Source organism: Vicugna pacos, chromosome 21 (assembly GCF_048564905.1).
Source record: "Vicugna pacos chromosome 21, VicPac4, whole genome shotgun sequence".
In the NCBI taxonomy this organism is placed as follows: domain Eukaryota; kingdom Metazoa; phylum Chordata; class Mammalia; order Artiodactyla; family Camelidae; genus Vicugna; species Vicugna pacos.
In genome coordinates, this window is record NC_133007.1 from 13111605 (window position 1) to 13135023 (window position 23419).

At 36.7% G+C, this 23419-nt stretch overlaps 1 protein-coding gene across 4 annotated transcripts in view; it reads right to left on the bottom strand.

Moving 5' to 3' along the window:
• The window catches only part of SUCO (SUN domain containing ossification factor), a 77058-nt gene extending 53847 nt beyond the window's left edge, over positions 1-23211 (bottom strand). The window contains exons 1-4 of one of the 4 annotated variants that reach the window (XM_072946105.1): positions 23000-23211; positions 22578-22752; positions 2923-3031; positions 1154-1264 (exon numbers count right to left, since the gene is read on the bottom strand). In XM_072946105.1, coding sequence (XP_072802206.1) covers positions 1154-1264; positions 2923-3031; positions 22578-22639 — 282 coding nt within the window. In that variant the 5' untranslated portion in view covers positions 22640-22752; positions 23000-23211. Of the gene's footprint in view, positions 1-1153; positions 1265-2922; positions 3032-22577; positions 22946-22999 lie in introns of those variants that run through there. The other 3 variants (XR_001459785.3, XM_006211129.2, XM_015245107.3) reach the window with 3 other exon arrangements.
• Positions 23212-23419: the final 208 nt, after the last annotated feature.

A 23419-nucleotide genomic window follows, 5' to 3' on the forward strand; every position in this document is an offset into this window, starting at 1 on the left:
ATGTTAGAGGCCTTGAGAAGAGAACCATTACGTTATTATCAAATATTGCATTATCATTTCAACATGCATTCACTATAAAAAATTTATTAGACATTTTACACCTTTTTTTTCCTTTTACTAAGTCTCCAAAATGTGTATCTTATACTTAGAGCAAATCTTAATTTGGACTATCCACATTTCCAGTGCTCAGCAGCCACACGTAGCTAGTGGCTACTGTACTGAACAGCACAGGTCTATGAGATGCAGTAAGCACTTCAAAGTATTTGAACAGAAGGACACAATGATAAAAATTTAGGAAAATGAACACTGGCAGGACTGCTCAGGCCTAATAATTGAAGGGCTACAGAGATCACTTTTCTTTTACTCTTATATACAAACCTTTGTCAAATGTCTTTCAGAATCCAATTAAAAAAAAAACAACTATATCTCCTTAGATAACCCCATTAACTCATAAAATAACTCTGGCTGCATTTTTTTTAAAGAGAATTCTCCCTCATTTTAAGCTAAAATTTGGTTTTGTTAATATTTGAGATATTTAGCTTTTCCTTAGTCCTTCTTCTCCCGATCAAACATCCCCAGTTCCTTCAGTCATTCCTGATATTAAATGCTTTCCAGATGCTTCAGCATTCTGATCAGCTTACATTCTGGTCTAGTTTTTAATATATTTCATAAAATCTGGTGTACAAAATGAAAAATAATATTTAGGATGTAAGATGAGAGAAAAAGGAAAAAAATATATTCAATCTATTATTAATTCATAATCCACACTAAGTGATAAAATTGATATCAAAATACTCTGTGCTCTACATATAAATATTTTCTTTAGTTTAAGATAGAAAAAAAATTTCCCCCGACATTTGAAAATCTGAAGAGACAAGATACATTATTAGTGAGCCAAAATGTACACTAAGAAAGGGGGATTTACAACCAAACTTATACTACAAAGAAAATAGTCACATTTATTATTAAATCTGTAATTCCAAATTTTCTCAAAATCAGTACTCTAAGCAGGTGAACAGTTTTAAGGCTAGTTGCATAGCACTTCAAAAAGAAAAAAATAGTAATACACAATATGGTGATCAAACAGAGGTTTTCTATTTTGTTAAGTGGCTTGAAAAGACTTATCATTAAAAATCAAAGCAACATAGCTTACTTGTACACTCACAACGTAGTCATCTTTTAATTTGTATTCTTCTGGAGGAACAGGTGAGTCTGAACCCACCTTTCCCGATAATTCAGCATTGATGGGTCCCTCTCTTTCATCCTATATTGCAAGGAAGAAAAAAGGCCAACTGATAAAATTATTTCATAAAACAGTCCTGAAGCAAAATGAATGATCATCTCTCTATACTTTACAAACAAAACACTTTATTGTGACTTTAATGACTTTTAGTTGCTTATATGATTATCGTCGATCTTCCTGCATTACCCTCCTTACCACTTCACCTCAAATATACACTACATGAGTTCAAGAACATCATTTGATTTCTTAATAAGCTCTTTAGTCCTACCACCCAGCACTGTGTTAGATACACAGTAAGACTTCAGTAAATACTTGATAAATGAATGTACATATAGTTCTTTGTGTCATCTCTCTTTTGATACTCACTTTCAAGTTAGAATTTTGGGTACTTTGTCTTATAAGTTTCATAAAAGCAAAGTTTGTATTCATCATTATCTAAACTTGTAGAGTACAAACTAGGTACCCAAATGTTTGCTGAAAAAATGCGTCCCCCTTCCTTAATGCTTTGCTTAAATTCAATCGTACAACATTTAGCCTTCAGATTTCTCATCAAAGAAGAGATTAGCTCTAAGTCTTATAGACTGTGGATAAAAGCATAAAATTACACTCCTTTTTGGAGAGATATTTAGCAAGTCTTCAAAGTTTTAAGTTCTCCACCCGAGAAATACATCCTGCATAACTCAAAAATTTAAATAATCCACTCTAAATATCATGCCCCTCCAAAAAAACCCCAGGCATATAATTATAGTTTGTACATTCACACACACACGTATACACAAACATGCATGCACACGCACTGCTGAGAAACAATGCAAAAGTCTGTCAAAAAAGAAGTGTTTAGTAAGTTGTGATACATCCATATGATGGGATAAAAATGTAGCTATTCAGAATATAGCAACATGCAAAGTGTCCATGAGACATTACTGGGGAAGACAATTTGTGTAATATTTATAATATGACATTTTAATAATAATTAAAATATTAATTTGTGTACAGAGGATATCTGTACCCACAGAAAATGGTCTGAATGTTTTCACAAGAAACAGCAAATTGTGATTCCTTTGGGAAGGGAATGGGATGTAAATATGAATATTTTATAGTGAGTATAAATGACTTCTATAATTTAAAATAACTACATTGATTGGGGGGCAAGAAGCCAAACCCAGCTAAAGTCAATACTCACCTTTTATCATTTAAAATGACAAAATAATAAATTATTTAGAGACCATCAGGTTTTTCTGGACTCTGTCTATTCACTCCACCCAATTACATTAAACAAAGTACATGGCCACTGATATAGATTCTCTCTACAATCCTCATTTCTAATAGTTTTTAATTATAAGGCTGGGGTTTCTTTAGAAATCCTTTAACTAGTTAAAGCATTAAAAAGAGAGCTCTAGTTTTTAGGTCTCTGAACAGGCACTGTTTTTCTCCTTACTATAGGACTAAGGATATTACCACATTCCAAATATAAGCAATAAGAATAAACATATAAATATCTCAGACTTAGGTTAATTTCAGAATTACCTGAGTAACTCCTCAGATTATACCAAGGAAAATTACAAACCTCCACCAAAAATTATGTCGTAGTATTTTTGAAATTACTCTTATTCCCAATGTTTTGGGGAAACTTTAGAAAGCAGTTACATAAATTACAATGTCAACTTTATTTAAGGTACCTTTTTCTGGAATTGAACATCTTCATTTTCTACTGCGCAATTATCATCTTGAGAGTAGTAAGATGAAGCTGAAGAACTCTCTTTACAACAAACATGCCAACTGGGAAGCCTGTAAAACATCACCATCACCACACACACACACACACAAAAAGCGAAAGTTGTTAAGCTAACATATTCCATACTATGGACTAGAATATGAGGCAAAAACAGATGGTTCCTACCCTAATGCCCTTTACGAACTTAACAATTAAACGATGAGATATATATACAGAAGACAAAGATTTTTTATTTAATGCCCTAAAAAATATATAAAGTGTTATCAACACTCCAAGTAAGGCATTATGAATTTCATGAAGTAAAATAGAAAAACTTCACAAGAGGACTATCTGATAATGATCACAGAAGCAACAAAGAAAGTTGTCAAAGAGCTAACTTCCTTAGAAAGCACCAGATGACAATAATATTTTACATACTACCAAATATTTAAGAACAGCTAACTCTAAACCTACCTAAACTATTTCAAAGCATAAAAGTAAAGCTTCCAGATTATTTTTTATAGGAAACATAAGTGATTACAAAAATTAACAGAAATAGCACATACAAATACTATAGGTTAATATTTATGAAATCAGACATAAAACTTGTAAAGAAAACATTAAACAAAACTTTAATAAGTAAAATAAACTTTTTCTTTTAAGTTTCTAGTAACATACCAAACATATAACATAGCCACTGTTATGATCAAGAGTTTAGCTCTGATATTCAAAAACGGTTCAATATAATAAAATCTATTTATTTAGTTTGCCATACGAAAATATCAAGGAAAAAATCTATGACTATCTCCATAATCATTGAAAGACATCTGATAAACTTACATAAACACCAAAATTTTTTAAGTCCATGAAATAGTAATATATGCACAGCACACAAGCCTAAAGCCAGCATCATACTCAGTGAAGAAACCAAAAAATACCCCTATTTAGATCTGAAACAAGACAAGAACATCCATTATTACCAATATTACATAATATGAGGATAAAAACGTGTAAAAATGGAATAGGAGCCAGTAAAATTATTAATCGCAGATGAGTTTACATAAGTAGAAAACTAAAACACCTATTCAAAGAAGTCGAGTATAAAATTATACTCATAGGTATAAAATTAAGAAATAAATCAACAGACTACTCAAATCATCATCACTACCAATTATAAGGTCTAATAGAAGTCCCCATTTATAACAGCAACAATAAAATACTAAATATGAACTTAACAAGAAGTGTTCTATACATATACAAGTACATGTTCTACGTTAATAGAACTGTTTGGAAGTGACACTATTTGACAATTCCTTAACTTGAAAAAAATTCAGTTTTACACAGTTCAAGATACTATATATGAAAGATTTGAAAACTACTACTAAAGTGGCAAACAAGGAGACTTTAAAAATTCGAGTGACTTTAAAGTCTATATGAATAATAAGAAGAGTGAAGATTGTAATGTGAAGGAACTAGACAACTATGAAACCACAATAATTACAACAATATGGTAGAGAGATAAGAGAGGGGAAGGGAATCCTCAGGATGACTGGAAAGAGAATTCCTAGGATAGCTGTACACAAAGACCAGAGGGCAATCATATTAAACTGGAGGTTATCAGAAGCTCTGGAAGAGTCTTCTTTGGGAGGATGAAATTGATAGCACAACTGAGTCTCCGAAAATCTCAAGTACAGATTTACATAACTGGAAGGTAATTTATAATTAAATAGAAAAACAAGCAAATATAACAAAATGAATCAAATAGAAAAAGGAAAAGTAGAACAGAAAAGGAAAAAGAATCAAGTTTCATTACATGGCTCAGCTGTGAATATCATCTGTATTATAATATAAACACTAAATACTAATCTAACCCAAATTATGACAAAACTATATTATTACTAACATGTGGTTAAGAGAATCTGATCATCTGCAGTAAAATAACCTAAACTTGACATTAAAGCAATTATTTTAGAGACAAACAGGTAAATATAAAATTCATCAACTAAGAGATGAGAGGTTTCCTTGAAAAAGAAAAATGGGAAAGAGGGAGGAGGGAAAGGCTTCTTTATAAAAACAAACAAAAAATTCCTTTTAGAGCTGACTTTCTGATATGAATGCATATTTTGATAAAAATTAAAACTAAAATAATAATATTAATAGATATATAGACAGTATGCTATGCTACCATATGTGTACTAAAGGTATCTGTATGTGCATAAATTTCTCTGGAAGAATTAAAAAGAAAAAAAAAAGCACCACATTGTTTACCTCCAGGGAAGAAAACTGGGTGGCTGGGTGACAGGACAATAGATGGATATTTTTCACTCTAGAATCCTCTATGTCTTTTGAATTTTGAACCACAGGAATATGTTGCCTATTCAAACTTTGATATAGATACAGCACTATTTATTAAACATTTCTTTTTTTGCAGACTTTTGCATTGTTTCTCAGCTGTGTGTGTGTGTGTGTGTGTGTGCGTGTGCGCGCGCAGATGTGTGTGAGGGATATATACACAAATTTGGGACAGCAAAAAATTTCAGATATTCAAAACTGCAGACTTCAGAGTTTTGGTGGTTATGCTCTTTTATTTTCTTTATTCCTCTCTATGCTTTCTGAATTTCTAGTATGAGCACATATTAGTTTTATCATCAAGAATTCTGCATGTGTATGTGCATGTGTGTATAAGCCCTAATATTCAGTTAGCGTGAAGATGGCCAAAAGACAATAAATCTCATGATCCTTATTTTTACTATCACATAATCAAATCCCATTAACCAAAGTTCTGAGTTTTTGATGAGATTAGTACTTGAATCAGTGGACTCAGTAGACTGCTCTCCCCATGTGAGTGGGCATCATCCAAACCTCCGAAGGCCTAAATTGAACAAAAATCTGAAGAAGAAAGAATTTGCCCTTTTTCCTTCTGCCTCACTATTTGAGCTGAAACATCTCATCTTCTCCTGCCCTTTGACTAGGATTTGTATCTTCAACTCCACTGGTTAAAAGGACTTCAGACTTGGCCTGAATTAGACCACTGGCTTTCCCTGGTTTCCAGCTTTCAGACAGCAGACTATGGGACTTCAAACTTTCCATAATTGTGTGATCCAGTGCCTCATTTTATATATATATCTTATTGGTTCTGTTTTTCTGAAGAACCCTAATACACTTACCATTAATATGCAATACATTCTTTACTTATCTACACTATTCCTTCTTTTAAGTATAGCTTTATTAACAGTATTGCTTAAACACCTCTAACATGAGCCCCTGTTTAAGGACAGATATTAATTAATGATGAACCTGTAAGGATAACCTTTATTTTCCTTATAATAAAGTCTAAAATAGATAAAAATGATCATTAACTAATAATTGTCAAGAAATTTTAAATCACCAAAGTAAAATGAAAAACCCCAAACCCACTCCAACTCTACTGAACAAGAATGAATCTCTATAATGGGGTCCTTCCTTTCAACAAGTTTTACCAGGTGAATTAGATATGCATGCCCCGTCATTAAGAATCAGTGGATCACATTATAATGGCTGAGGGAACTTTGCTGCATGACTAAGTGGGTTTAATTCCACACTACTTCCAAAAACTGTACCATGAAAATTCCAAACCTGATGAAATGAGTTTCAAGACTTTTAGGAAGTTCAGCACCAGAAATCAAGATAAATGGCAATCTGTGAGCCCCTGGCACTCGCCCTCAGTTCAGAATGAGTACTCTCTTACTTTCCACTCGTAAGTTGATTCTGTGCCATGTATATCCTCTTTCAGACTTAAACTCTTTGAGAATCAATTCTGTATTCCTAACTACTTTAAACCCTCCCTACAAAGTCAAAATTTGCAAACATTAGGCGCTTAATAAATATCTGTTAAATAAATGAGGATTCTGAAGAGAACTGCTTTGCAGCACAGAGCAGAAAAGAAATTCACTTTTCATTCCTCTTCCCATCACCCCATAAACTCCACCACCCCGACCCCACAACTCACCCACCCACCCACCCACCACCCCTCTCTCACACATATAAACTCAAAAAATAGAATCTGGAAACCCTTTTTTGTGAATTCCTCCCCACCAATGTGGCATGGATTCATTAGTCTTATAGAAAGGTATTAACTTTCAGAGTAGATGTAATTAAATGTCTTGTAAAAATCACATTTGAATGCCATTTAGGATTCCAACAGCTAACAACATCCTAAAGCCTGGAAAGAAAAATTATGCAGCAGAATAATCCTTTGATTAAAGAGGAAACAATAAAGAACATATGAATTATTACAGAAGACTACAGGTCAACATTAATGGGATGCAGATAAGACAACAGCAGGAAAATTAAGCCTTCTGAACACACTTGGAGTCAAACACTGAAAACAAAAGAGCTAATCTTTCAACTCTAAAAGATAAGAGAATGTAAATCTAAAGAAAAAAGGAAGAATGTAAGGACAGAAATCACTGAAACAGAAAACAAAACAAAAGGCAAAGAAGACTAAGAAAACCAAAAGTTGGTTCTTCGAAGAAAATATTAAAAAGGCAAACCTCCGGCAAAACTGATAAAGGAGAGTTGGTGGCGCAAATTAACAAAATATGTTATAAAAGCATGAAATAAACAGACAAAACAGATTTTTTAAAATTGGAATATTGCAAACCAAATATACCATATATTTGAAAATGTAGAAGAATAGATGTTTCTAGAAAAATAGCAAAATTGGCACAGTGTATACATAGGCTGACAAAGAAATTTGAGTGGATTAATCAACACCTTCATAGAGAAAAAGGAAATCTCAGACTTTTTCCCCCACTTTTTATTTGGAAGTAATTTCAAATTTTCAGAAGAACTGCCAACATAGTACAAAGAACATCCACCAACTCTTTACCCATGTGAACCTACTGTTAACATTATGACCCATTGGTTCCAACATGTGCCATTTGCTCATGGCAAGCACACACAGCCCTCCCTCCCTCCCTACAAAAGGTAATTTATCTCTAAAGATCTCTATTGCATTTCCTCAGAATAAGGAAATTCTCTTACATAACCATGCTATAATCTTCAGTAAATGTTACATTGACACAATGTTGTAACCTACCATCCCTAGCAATCATTACAGCATCCCACCATCCCCACCCCAAGTACAGAACTGAGTCTAAGATCATGTCCTGCACCTATCATGTGTCTTCAGCCTCCTTTAACCTGAAGGCCTTTATCTTATGTGGCATTGACATTTTTGAAGGATACAGTCCTTTTGTTTTTAAATAATATGGTCCTTTTTTGAGGTCTGTTTGATGTTTCATCATGACCAGATTCAGGTTATGTACTCCTGGCTGGAATCATTCATTGTGTCCTTCTCAGGGAATTATATCCAAAAGCATATGACAGCCATCTGTTTCAGCACTTTCAATTCCACTTTTATATACTTAAGAGAAATGAAAACTGTGTGTACAAAAATGTCTGCAGTAGCTTTCCTAAAAGCCAAAAACTGGACACAGCCCAGATGGTCAACAACAGGAGAATAAACAAACTGTAGTATATTCATACAATGTACTATGTCTCAAAATGAAAAGGAACAAATTACCGATGAATGAAACAAGATGGATAAATCTTGGAAACATTATACTGAGTGAAAGAAGCCAGACACAAGAATATATACTGTATAATTTCTTACAGATAAAGTTCTAGAATTAGCAAAACTAATCTATGATGACAGAGATCAAATCACTGGTCGCTCCAGGGAATTCTCTAGAAAAGAACACGAGAGAATGTTCTGGAGTGACGGAAATGTTCTATATCTTGTTGGGTATGAGTTACACATATGTACACACTGTCAAAACTGATCCAACTATATAGTTAATAATATATGTGCATTTCACTGTATGTAAATTATTTCAATTAAAAAATATAAAAAGCAAAAGTCAATATTTCCCTCCCCAGCAATAAAAAAATACAAAATAAACTGTTAACAGTCATAAAAACTACAAACTAATTTTAAAATTAACCTAAAAAAACCATTTATAGAGAAATAATTTTAACTAATAATGATCATAAAATGAAGAGACAAATTAAGATCTAGTATGTTCATGGATGCCAAGCTGCTGACAACAACATAAAGATAATAATTCTCCCCAAATTCATCACTTGAATGTAACTCCTATCAAAATACCTGAAGGATCCCACTGTTCTAAATATGATACGGAAAAACTGGTCTAAGAATAACTGAATTAACCAAAAAAAGGCAAAGGCAAGTGGTTCACCTTGCCAGATAATTAAGATTTATTACAAAACCACTCTAATTAGTGGTATAGTACAGAGATAGCAAAAGACAGGCAACGGGAACAGAACACTCCCAAATGCATTTGTTGGCATAAAATCTCTCTTTGGAAGCAGCCTATATACAGAGGGCCCAATACATACCCGTTGAATGAATGAATAAATGACACCGGACCTTCCTCAGGCATCTGCCACATTGTTAACTACTTAGAATTCATTTTAATGATGACCCTAGTAACTAAAACAAGTTTTTAAAAAACTGTTAAGTAAAAAAATAAAAGTAGGAAAAATGAGATTAACAGCATTATCCCATTTATGTAAATTTTAAAACATATAAACATAACATTTTGGAAGAAAACACACATGAAGGTAAATACATGAAGGGTGACTGGAAAAACATCAAGTATAACCTAGCACAAATGCCTAAAATAGGAGAGAGAGATGAGTGAAACTGATGACAGAAGATAAAAAAGTAATGATGTAAAATGGAGCAAAAAAGAGGCCCCACGCAGCTTGTGGCATAAACTGAGTATGATCAATCTAATCCTAAGCATCTGATGTCTCTAGAAGAAAGCAGTCTTTTTTTAAAATTTGTCAAGCCCTTTTAAGTATTAATCTAACTTTTACTAACTTTTTTTTAAACAAAGCTAAAGCTCAGAAGTTAATTGGCTAAGGTCACTCAACTTGTGATTACAAATCTAGACCTCTCTCTCCAAAGCCTATGATCTTCCTATATTGCTACATTTCTTATTTAATGTTCTCTGGTCAACAGATAAATGAAAAGGTGAGAAAAAACACTAATTCATTCCCTCAAGAATTGATATTAGTCAAGGCTAGTTACAGCATAACTTAAAAATTTAAGAACTATGGTGAAGTAGGAACAACATTTACCTCCTGATTTAGAGAGCAGCCACAAGAGAGAAATATGAAGCTTTGTAGTACAGTAGCTAGGGCAAAAGGCCCATGTGTTAATCCCCCATTTATTAGTTGCAATTTCTTGGGCAAGTTACAAAACCTATGTGTCTCAATATCAATACTATAAAATGGGAAAATGAAATAATGCATGTGCAATGCTTAGCCTGGCACAGAATATGCACTCAAATCTTAGCTGTTGTTATCAGCTACTGTCCTTTTTCTTTCTCGTTTATCAAATTCCAGAGTAGTGTAAGCAGCTGTCCCTAGGAATCCTGGTTCCAGGACCCTCTGTAGATACCAAAATCCAAGGATGCTCAGTCCCTTACAGGCTGCCCTCCACATCCTCAGATTCAACCAACCTGGGATTGAAATGTGTTGAATGGGTGGAAGCATACATGTATGAGGCTACTCAAGCCTCTTCTACCTCTTTTGGCTGCCAAACAATGTGTGCAAACTCTCCACATCTCTTCTAGTTCCACTCCCAAAAGCTTATCAATCACTTCTCTCTTTTGAAAGTAAAGTCCTTTTCTCAATTTTCAAGCTTTTCAGGTTGAGGCTTTTATATGGCTGACCACTCAAATGACCTCCTTAAAACTCTTCACCTTTCACTTCAAACTAGTTTTCTCCTTCCCCATAGAGCTTTACTTTGCTTGGCACCTTTCTTTGCTCTAAGTATCTACAGAAGCTCCATGTTCAATCAAATGTTCTGTTCCAGAAATGATCCCTACTATGAGAACAACTCTAGCCCAAATCTTATCTGTACTGAAGTCTGCATTTTTAAGTACCCATAAAATGTCTCCACTAGGACAGTCTACGCACCTCAACCAACAGCTCTTTCTGCTTTCAAATCCTTTGTAACTCTTCCAGTTCTTTTCTAATACCTCCAGTTCTTCTGGTTGCCCAAGTTAAAAATAAAATTAACTTTTCTTCTTTCCTTGAATTTTATTTCAGATTCATAATTTTAAACCCTAGAATTTACTCTCTCAACCACAGTAGGCTCCAGGAAAGCAGCTATTTTGTCTGTTTTGTCCACCAGAGTCCTGCACAGAACACAGCACACAGAAGACTTAGTAAACACCTCTTGACATTGAGATGGATGACATAAAGGTGGTGCTGAAGACCAACAGCTAGTTAGAGGCAAACTAAAAACTAGTGCTTTTGAATCCAATGCTATTTGTGCCATATTGTATTACCAGCTTGCCAACCTATCACCAAATCAGATCATTTCCTTCTTAGAATCTCTGCTCTCTGCACCCTCTTCATTTTTACCACCAAGTTCAGCCCTTGTTATGACAAGCTGCATTACTCCAATTGCTTTTTATTTAGTATTTTTCCCTGCAGTCTTTCTCCTCTGAGATGTAGCTAGCACAATGATGTCAAAATAACATTCTCCAAATACCACTTCTCTTGCTGGATTCTTACTGGCTAACTCCCTGTTCAGTTTGCAAAACCCATCACAATCTCCAAAATAAAGTCAGCCCTCTTTATCCACAGGTTCCACATTCAAGCATATGGAGGGTTGAGTGTACTACGCCACTTCACATAAGTGCCTGCTCGGGGGTCCTGAAATCAAGCCCCCACAGACACTCAGGGCCAACTTCAGCTTTTATTTTCTCCTCAAGCTTGTCTGCTTGCTATCACTCTCACCCATATCAAGTACATTGTCTCTTTTACTCATAACTCTTTCTTTTACTCATAGCTCATTCTCTTTGACAATTAAATGCTATCTGCCCACTACAGGCAGGCAAATACGCAAACACACACATACACACACACGCGCGCGTGCACACGCACATACACACAAACTAGGAAAAGGCCATTATTCATATTAACAGCACCAGTATACCTTATTTCAGTTCATGAAGCACCTGTATTCCATAGAAGCAAAGTCTGTGGACCATTCGTCATTTCTCTTAAGCCCAAGTCTTCCCTGACAACTCCAATCCAGTTTTTCCCTTCTTTAAGCACCTACTAAACAATTCAGCTTTTCATATTATTCACTAATGTTCAAATCAGATATCTTAGAATGTTAAAGTACAAAAAAAACCTCTCAGAATTCATTTTATTTGGTAGTAGTGACTGTATTGAACAAGAGAATATCCCAAACTTACTCAGAGTCTTCAATGTAAGAGCCCTAGGTATGTATTTTTTTTAAAGCTTCAGAATAATTCTAATATTCATTCCTTGTTGAGCCAGTCAAGTCAGCCCTATTTTTAGATACGAAAATTGACACAAAGAAAAGGAAGAGAAACTTGCCTAAGGCCATTTACCAGCCTACAAGCAGCATAGGGTTAGGGTTGTGGTCAAGACTACAGGCTCAGACTCAGCCTACTTAAAATTCTGGCTCACTGCTTACTGAGACCTTAGGCAAGATGGTTAACTTCTTTGTGACTTTCTTCATCTTTAATATGGTATCTATATCAAAAGAGTTTAATGAGGATAAAAAAGTGTACATAAAGCACTTAGAATAGAAAGAACGCCCAATAACCGTTCACTGTTAATATTGAAAAGAAAGCATTACTATCAAGCTCTACCTTAGTTTTATGCCCTTTCCGCTACACTAGTACTTATCTGTATTTTGACAAACAGCTTCTATACTCCTGAGGGCAGAACTCAAGTCTCCTGCTGCTTCAGCAATCCCCACCACACCAAATACATTGTTTGTAGCCAAATAATATTTTGAACAAACGTATAGATTCCAATTTCTGAATTCTGATACCTCAGCCTAGAATCCAACTTCTACCAAAGTACCCATAATGAACGGGTAACAAGAACTTCTGTAAGAGAGCTTACTATGCACAAAGCATTGTTTTAAACACTTTACATGTGTTCTCCTGTTATCGATTTCAAATACTTCATAACAAGAAATACAAACTGAGGTTAGTACTTATGAGCCATGTTAATGCTACGAAACATATTCTAACAAAGCTAGGTGTTACTTTTACATCTTTTACATAAAATATAAAATAACTTTATCTACTGATTCATTACAAAAACAAAGTCCTAAAATAAAAATTAAACTTTCTTTCAAAAAAAATCTGTAGATGAGATTTGAAGCATTTCGATGGGGAGAGGGTGGAAGGGCTGGGGGAGAAGATACATTTGTGAGATTTCTGGTCAAGATGGCACGGTGGTAGGACCACGAGCTCACCACTCCTCGCGACTACAACAAAACCACAACTGTCTGCTAAATAACCATTGAGAAAGACTGGAATGTAGCAAAAAGATCTTCTTCAACTGGAAACATAAAGAGGGAACCACAGAGGAACAGTAGGGGGGGCTCATATAATTAGGGCTCCATACCCTGTCGGTGGGTGACCCACAAGCTGAAGGATAATTAAGTTACAGAGGCCTTCCCAAAGGAGTGAGAGTTCTAAGCCCCATATCAGGCTCCCCAGCCCGGGGTTCTGGCATTTGGGAGGAGAAGGAGGCCCCAGAACATTTGGTTTTGAAGGCCAGCAGGGCTTGGCTCCAGGAGCCCCACGGGACTGAAGGAACCAGAGACTTCATTCTCTTGGGAAGTGTACACAGAATCTTGAGTGCACCAGGTCCAAGGGCAGAGGCAGTGATTTCATGGGAACCTGGGCCAGACCTGCCTGCTGGTTTTGGAAGGTCTCCTGGGGATGTAGGGGATAGCTACAGCTCACCCAGGGAGCATAAAAGCTGGTGGCGAACATTCCGGCTGTGTTCATCTACATGAGCTTTCATGGAGGCTGACATCTTGATAGGATCATTAGCACCAAGACCTAGCTCTACCCAACAGCCTACAAGGAAGCCTCAGGCCAAACAACATACTGGATGGGAACACAGCCCAACCTATCAGCAGAATTCGTAAGCCACAAACATCTCTAGACACACCCCTACCCACCAGAGGTCCAGGACCATGTTTCACCCAGTAGTGGGCAGGCACCTCCTGCCAGGAAACCAGACTCACCTACCTGGGGCAGACATCAGAAATAAGAAAACAACAACCCCAAAGCTTGTGGAAGGAATCCATAAGCACAGGGCAGACTCTACATTAGGACCCTGGCCCTTGTGTACAAGAGAGGAGTGTACTGCTGGGACACATAGGACCTCTCCCACAGAGGGCCACCACTCCAAGGTTGAGAAACATTTAACTTACCTAAAGATACAAATACAAAGACAGGCAATATGAGGCACTAACTTACCTAAAAATACAAATAGAAAGACAGACAATATGAGGCGGCAGAGGAATATCTCCCAGGCCAAGGCACAATATAAAATCCCAGAAGAAGAAATAAGTGATGAGGAGATAGGCAATTTATCTGAGAAAGAGTTTAAAGTGATGATGGAAAAGATTTCAGAGAACTCAAGAGGAGTATAGATGCACAGAGTGAAGTTTCTAGCAAAGAGTTGGAAAATATGAAGAACACTCAGAGTTGAATAAAATCACTGAAATGAATAACACACCTTAAGAACAAAGAATAGACTACATGAGACAGAAGAATAGATCAATTAGCTAGAAAACAGATTAGTGGAAATCACTACTGCAGAACAGAAAAAAGAAAAAAAGAATGAAAAGAAATGAGGATCCTTTAAGAAAACTCAGGCTCCCAGAAAAAGAAGAGAGAAAGGACTTGAGAAAGTTTTTGGAGAGAGAATAACCAAAAACTTCCCCAACTTGGGAAAGGAAAAAGTCACCCAAGTCCAAGAAGCACAGAGATCAACCAAAGAGGAACACATCGAGGCATATAGTAATCAAATTGACAAAAATTAAGATAAGGATAAAATATTAAAATTAGCAAGAGAAAAGCAACAAATAACATACAAAGGGACTCCCATAAGGTTATCAGCTGATTTTTCAGCAGGAACTCTACAGGCCGGAAGGGAGTGACATGATATATTTAAAGTGATGAAAGGGAAAAACTTACAACCAAGAATACTCTATTCAGCAAGACTCTAGCTCAGATTTGCTGGAAAAATCAAAAGCTTCACAAATAAACAAAAGCTAAAAGATTTCAGCACCACCAAACCAACTTTACAACAAATGTTAAAGGAACTTCTCTAGTCATCAAACCATAAGAAAAGACAACAAAAAGAAGAGGGGGGAAAAAAACTTACAAAAGACTGCTTTAGCAGTTTGGGGTCTTTTAGGGTCCCATATAAATTTTGAAATTGTTTGTTCTAATTCTGTGAAGAATATAGTGAATATTTTGACAGGGGTTGTGTTGGATCTATAGATTGTTTTGGGTAGTACGGCCATTTTGATAATGTTGATTCTTCCAATCCAGGAGCACAAGATAGCTTTCCATTTCTTTGTATCATCTTCAATTTCCCTCATCAATGTTTTACAGTTTTCAGAGTATAGGTAACCTCCTTGGTTAAATTTATTTCTGGGTATTTTGTTCTTTTTGATGCAATGGAAATGTTTATATCAGTTATAAAATTCTGGTTTTTTGAAGTGAAAAAAAAAAAAGTGAACGAAGGGCCGCAAATGGCAAAATATCTTTCTTATGAGTGAGTTGTATTCCATCACATATATATGCTGCATCTACTTTATCCATTTATCTATTGATGTGCACTTAGGATGCTTCCATATTTTGGCAATTATAAATAATGTTGCTCTTAATAGTGAGGTCTATGTCTCTTTTTAAATTAATTTTTATTTTGTGATTGGCTTTATTCCTTTGGTAACTATGTAAGTTTAAAAAGCTAAAGCTCTAAAAGTTCTCAGAAACATATATTTACATACACGTAAATATAAAAAAGTGCAGAATATTGTGTATATGCAATTACATGCAATATATTGTATATGTGCAGTCAAACAATTCTACCTAATACAACTGAAAAATGAAAAAAAAATCTGTATTTATGAAACAAGTTCATCCCAAGGGATTAACATTCTTAAATTGGAAATACTCAAAAGCAATTTCTGTTCCCTTGAGACATGTACAATTTTTCTTTTTGAAAATATTTTAAAATATGGCCTTGAAAACAAAACAGATAACATACACCTGGCACTGAAGTACAATCTGCAACATGTACATATTATGTTTCAAACAAAGGTTATTTTGGTTTTTCCCAGTTATGTATAAACTACCAAACAAAAGTATTTCAAACATATAAGTGTTTCTATTTAAGATGGCTTGAGAGAACAATAAAGCACTTAAATTTTTAATAAATTTCTCTCTTTCCTTTCATTACAAAGCACTAGATATTAGCTATACATATTGATCCATTTCTCTACTCAGATTATTGAGAAAAGTGAAGGAATACTTTAGGAGTTCATGAACAGTTGAAAAACCATTGCCCAAAGGTAAGTTAGTGCTGGCATCTTTTGTTTTTTTCCCTTGTGTGCCAACTCTACTACTTGCATTCATTCCAGCACATCCTCCAATGTTTAATAATCTAAAGAGGTTATTATGAAACACATCCAGCTCTTTAAAAAATAATTCCAGAAGATATTATAAATAAATTATTCATCATTTTTTATTGGACACAGTGCTTAAGTTTTACACAAAGACATTGTACACCTTCTTTCATAGACTTTTTCCTATTTAAGCAATCTGGCTTCATCCAACTTGTCTGAAAGGATCTGACACTGTTTTTAACAACCCAACACCTCTTATAAGTACCAGATACTTTTTTTGGAACGTATATCCCAGTGCAAAAATAAACTTTTCTTCCCAAAGTTTTTCACATAAAATTCTATAAGAAATACTACTTTATTTTTTCCTACTGACATACAACATTGTATTAGTCTCGTACAATATGATTCAATATTTTTATTTATTGTGATATGATCATGAAAGTTTGATTAACATCCATAATCACAAAGAGTACAAGCTTTTTTTCTTGTGATAACTTTTAAGATCTACTCTCTTAGCAATTTTCAAATACACAATATTATTACGTATAGTCACCATGTTGAACATTACCTCCCAGGACAAGACAGGCTTTTTTTTTTAACATCATCAAATGATTTGGAGGAGGGGGTTACTTTATTATTTTGTCTATTTTGAGTATTTATGATTTTAATCAGAAAAGAAATAGATTTAGAGACTTTAAAAAGTTACAGAAACAAACTACAGAAAAAAATCTCCAGATGAAAGATAAAGTTGGGATTTTCAAGGATACTTGTAATCATTATCTTAAACATTTTTTTAAAATACTGCTTATGAAGATACAAACAAAAAAAAATTCTAGTTTCTTATTTTTCTGCTCACTTATGCATATTAACAAATGAGCCAGAAACCAGCAAAACTATCAGAGAAAAAAACAAAATAAAAGGTACACAGATAAAATTACAAACCAGGAAATAAATCTCTTAGGTCAATCAAAACTCAGTCACATACTCACAAAAATTACTACTAAGGCCAAAAACGCCATTTACAAAACAGAGCACCTTGATTTACATACCTAAAACCCTCTCCTAGAGTGATCGTCACTTTAGGGCCCCCGCCTCCAAAATCTGTCCCTTCCAAGCCACTCTATCCCCATAGTGACCTAATTAATCAATCTGACCTGACTCTCCTGTACTGCTGTTTAAAACTACTTCACTGGCTCATTCTCTCAGTCAGGTTAAAATCAGAGCTCATCTGCATAATGATCAAATCCCTTTAAAACCTGGCTCTAGCCTCTCTTTCCATCTGTCCCCAGATAAACCAACAGGAATCTTCCCTCCGCCTGAAATAAATTTCCCCCATCCTGAATTACTCATTCTGCAAACCATTTTATGGATAAGCACTGAGGCTCATGGAAATAACTTGTCCAAGGACAGAGTTAGCGATAGACCATACCTAGAATACAAACTCTTCCCTTAGTGTTCCTAAAGAACTTTCAAGCTATTTTTTGTAACTATTATATTTGTCAAATGTATGAGAATTATTTAAATGGCAAGCTCTTCTCATCAGCTCTAAGTATGAACTTCTTCAAGATGATCCTTTTGGGTGTAGGAAGAAAAAAATTTTTTGGTCTTAAAAAATAAACCACTCTGGTGAGGGATGTTGACAATGGAGGCTATGCATGTGTGGGGGCGAAGAGTATTTTTTTAAATTAATTTAGCTTTACTAAGATTAACATAAGGATTCACACTTGATCTGAAGATCGGCTAGTCACAAATCAATTAACAGCAGGGGCTATAAAGTCAGAAACAGGAGGAAAGAGTGGAAGTTCCACAAACAGTGGGGTTTACTTCTAGCACACTGGGATGCACTGCAGTTTACATGTGCCCAATTAAGTAGATTCGGCGATTATATTATTTAGTTTTAACTAAACTGACCCTCACAACATGAAGAAAAAGGTTTGAAAGAACTCCTGCAAAGATAATAAATATGCAAGCACAAGCCAACGAGAAAATGGCAGGGCTGGAACTCTTAACAAGTAATAGCATTATTCATCCACATCATGATGTAAAATAATCTAGTCAGTCAATCACACACCTCTCACCAAAAATTAGAACTTTAAAAATAAGAACAAAAAGGTAATGTTAATGGAAAGTATGAGATTGTTTATTTTCTTCATCTTTCTTAATATCTAATTTGTGTAATTTATTATGCATTTTAATATATCATTAGTATACTAATACCATACTGGCATACGTATAAATCTTGCAAACAATGATCACATATTAAAGGTGCATGCACAATGTTTTTCTGATGAGGGAAACACAAACATTTTTGAGTATCCACTGTGTAAAGCACTGTCCAAGTCTCTTTTTTTTCTCTTAAGGGTGATGATCAGTCATCCTAGTTTGCCAGGACCAAAGGGTATATGTTAAACTGCATAACTGCCCTCCAAGATGTCTTAGTCCTAATCCTTGAACACGTAACCTTAAATGGAAAAATAAGTATTTGCAGATATAACTAAAGTAAGGATTCCGAGATGAGATAATCCTGGATTGTCTGGGTGGGCCCAATGTAATCACAAAAGTCCTTGTAAAAGGAGGCAGAAACATCATTAGTAGATGTGAGGACTGAAGCAAGAGGCTGGAACCATACAAGGGAAGAGTCACAGAATGCAGGAAGCCCCTAGAAGGTGACAAAGTCAAGAAGCAGATTTCTCCCCTGAGAGTCCCAAGAAGGAACCAGGCTGCTGACACCTTGACTTTAGCCCAGTCAAGACTTACTCTGTACTTCTGATTCCCAGAACCGCAAGATATTAAATATGTGTTGTTTTAAGCCACTAAATTTTTGGTAACTTGTTACAGCAGCAATAGGAAACTAATACAGGGCATTCCTGGGATGTGGGACTTTCACTGCTAAAAGCAAGATAAGCTGGTGACTCTATTTTTAGGTTTTCAATGTGCATAACAACATCCGGTACATAATGAGCATGAGAAATAAAAATCTTTGTTGAATGATTTTATGATGAAATATACAGATAACGTACCCTTACTATTTTTCAAAGATCTGTCACACCTATTTTCTCATATTATCTTCCTAACAAACCTGTGAGGTGTGAATGAATTACTCTTCCCACTTTCAGGATATAAGAAGATTCAAAGAACTTACAAAACTTGCCCAAGGAAGGAGAATCTGGTAAACAACAGAGCCATTATCTACAACACAGGCTTTCTGACCTATAAAGGGTTACAGCAGTCAGGATCCTATGTATCAGGCTTCGGAGGTTCAAGCCCAAGCTCCAAAACGTAGCAGCTGTTTAACCTTAGCCAAGTTACTTAACTTCTCTACTTACTCAACTGTAAGACGCAAAATTATATTAACAATAATACTCACAGGGTTGGTGTAAAGATTAAAGGTGCTAAAATGTGCAAAGTGCACACCACAGGCTTGACAAAGAGATAGCTGACAATAAATAACAGCTATCCTAATTATTTTTGCTGCAGCCATAGTACATTCATGCCTAAAATACTCTGTACTATTTGATAAAGAATCATATAAGTATGCAAAAGGGAAAAAAAGCAACCAGAATGGATAGAATGGGTCTTTTGTGAAAGTAATCTAAGGTTAGGACTCCAGGCTGAAACAACAAAAAGAAAAGGGAGACATAATCAAGATCTAAAAGTGTGACAGTATAAATAAGGTGACTACAAAATTCAGTAATATTGATAGGATGAGGGGGATTGGAAATTCAGAAACTAGAGTAGCATAAACATATGGCACTCATAAATCTACAAAAGGTACAGCTTAAAAAAAGAAATAGATCACAAAATTCTGGAACAATTTGTGAATGACAAAGACAAAAATGACTACTAAGAGAAGTTTACCAACTTTTCTGCAAAACTTGTCTAACCCTGCAAAGGCTTCAGGCTTTAGGGGAGAATGGAGATGCTGAGAAATGACCTAACAGACCAGACTGCAGCAAGAGTTAGACCTCCAGTTGAGTCAGTGATGTAATTTCATTATTCCAATTTCCCAAGGAAGAGTCTCAAAAGACACAACATACCCTTTGCCAATCACCACCACTCACCACTCACCACTCATCTTCCCTGATCTCCGAATTACCCTTCCAAAAAATTCTCAAGTTTTAATATCCTATTTTAATAACTTTCAATGACTTTGGTAAAGAATAATTTAAATGTCTTTAAATTTGGCAATGCAAACAAATCTTAAAATAGACTAACCCAATTGTTTCTTAAAAGAGTTTCTTGAACCTGTCACTATTTACTTAAACCCCTCAATATTAATTTTTCACTGTGGAAGTTCAAAAAACTTTAGTTAAACAAAAGACAGCCAGAAATTAGACAAATAGAAGCATGGTTAATTTAAATCCACAAATGATTTTAAGAACCACACTAACAATTTGCTTTCACTGCCTCCAACCAATTAATCTTCTTTTTAATTATGTGTAAGGGCAACACAAACTTGCAAGTTGTAAGATCTATTAGTCCTGGAGATCACAGTATAGTGAGTACAGACAACAATACTGTATGATAATCACCAAACTTGCTAAGAGACTAGATTAATTATTCTCATCACAAAAAGAAATCATGATTATGTGATGTCGTAACAGGTGCTAACTATTGCTACAATGGTAATCATATTCCAATATATAAGTGTATCAAATCAACATGTTGTACACCTGAAAGTTACACATTATTAAAAAAAAGTCAGAGATTAAAATTTAAAAAAGTCAGAGATCCTAATGTGTTTTAAATTTGAATGAAAAGTGTAACCTCTTTGCCCTATCAACCATTTCAGAAAGTGATGAAGAACATGGTATAAAGATGGGCAAGATCAAGAAGAAAGAAAAATACATAATCTACAAACAACTAAACAGCCCCCAGAAAGAAGTGTAGATGAATAGAAGGTTTTGGTATCTTATGCACAAATTTAGATTTAGAATGAGGTGAATGGACTCATCCCCTACATGCACTTCTTGGTACCCAACATGATACTAAAAAGTGGAAGGTGAAGTGACATTGTTGTTATTAAAGGGTTGGGAATGAAAGACAACAAGGCCAAATTTCTTGTTCTCTAAAACATCTAGCAACCTACCAACCAAAATTCTTCAGTCAGGTGTTTTGTTTCCCTCTTATTTATGTATTATTTTATGTGAGAACAACTCTAAAACTTCAGTGTCTTTAGACTCTATTAGGCACCCACATAAATGAAAAAACTGTTGGTGCTTTGTAGAAATAAGCTCAAAAAGAAACATAGTTTAGTCAGATTTTAACGTAACAGACAGAAGCACCTTTTCAGACAGCAAATGTTAAACATCTCTCAAGAAATTCCTTCGGAGGGGGAATGGATTTTCCAAATATAATGATAGAGATCCTTTGACTGACAAGCTGTCTCTGCTTCTCCAAAAAAACCCAAATGTGCCAGGGATTAGCAGAAACTTTATAAACTTTATAGACAAAGTACTTCTCCCGCCTTCAAAATACAGGGCTTATCCTTCCATTACTAAGGGTCATTACCCAAGCCACACTACCAGAAACCACCGTATACACACCTAAGACACTCTCTACTAAGCCAACAGCTTCCCATCATCTGCCCCCTGAAAAAGTGCTTCATAACGCCCCCGAAAGTTTCCAAGAACAGCAACCTCAAGTGCACCCGAGGCCAAAGACCACGAGAGGAAGGGCCAGGAGAACTACTGCTTGTAGATTACTCACCCTCACGACAAGTCACGTTTTAAAAATCGCATGTCGGAACAAACCTCCTCCGACATGATTTATGCCCTTACTACATCTTGAAAGCAAGTGGCTGGTGGTAAGCACGAGTAACTTACCCAGCATGTATGTGAACACTACCCAAACACTCCACCATCTCCAAGGGCCATTTCCAGGGAAACTGAGTAAAAAGACACCCAAGCACCTTTCTCTCCCACTGAGTCTCTGTAAATCCCAAAATACACCAGGAAAGCCTCTGCAGAGTGTTGCCAGGCCAGCCCACCGGAGAGCCGCGGAGGCCCTTGGGGACCCGCACCCCAAAAGCCAAGACGATTTGGGGGTGTGACCTGGGCCGCTCCCTGTCCCCTTCTCCCCCCACGGGGAACTCCCTTGTTGTCGCAGCTACTCACCAGACCAGGGAGCATAGAGAGAGGCAGGAGACCAGGGCCAAGGCCCGCCGGTACTTCTTCATCTTCTCCTCCTTCTTCCCCCGACCAGAAGGCGGCACATCCTCCCGGCAGCCGCCACTGCCGAGGCCAAGATGGAGGAGCAGGAGAGCGAGGATGGGACCGAGAGTCCGAAGGGCTGCGGAGCGGGAGGAGCGGCCCCTGAGAGGCTCGCACGCTGGCCGCCCGCTCCCAGGGGCACACGGCGGCGCCGACCCGGGCGCTTCACAGGAGGACTCCGGGGACCGCCGCTGCTGCCGCGGCCGCCGGCTGGTCCGCGCCCGCCTCCTCCAGCCGCCGCCGCCGCCACTGCCAGCCCATATCCCCCCCGCCCGCCCCGGCTCTCGCTCCGTGCTGCCGGCGACCAACGGCCGCTGCGTACTCGCCTCTCAACAGCCAATCGCCGGCGGGGCCGCGACACCTCACACACCGCTGAGCTGGAAGGAGACGCGTCACCCACGTCCCGCGGCGCTCGCACCCCCACCAGCCTCCGCGCGGGCCACGCCCCCTCCGACGTCTCAGGCGGGTGAGCTGGAGGGAGGCGGACAGAAAGCGCGAGAGCCGGGCAGGCAGCCGCCCTGCCCACCTCAAGTCCCGGCCAGTCAGTGGCTCGGGTTTGGGAAGTCCGAGAGGAGCCTCGTGACCCTCAGGCTTCCTCCCACAATGGCCCGCCCCCTAGCACAGGGCGCGCAAGGGCCATTGGGAGTTGTAGTTTGCCCTCCGGAACACTCCTTTCCCTTTCCCTGTCCCTCCTGGTATCACTGTTTTGATGAAGAGGTCTGTAGTTTCTCTTCTCACCGCAAGAC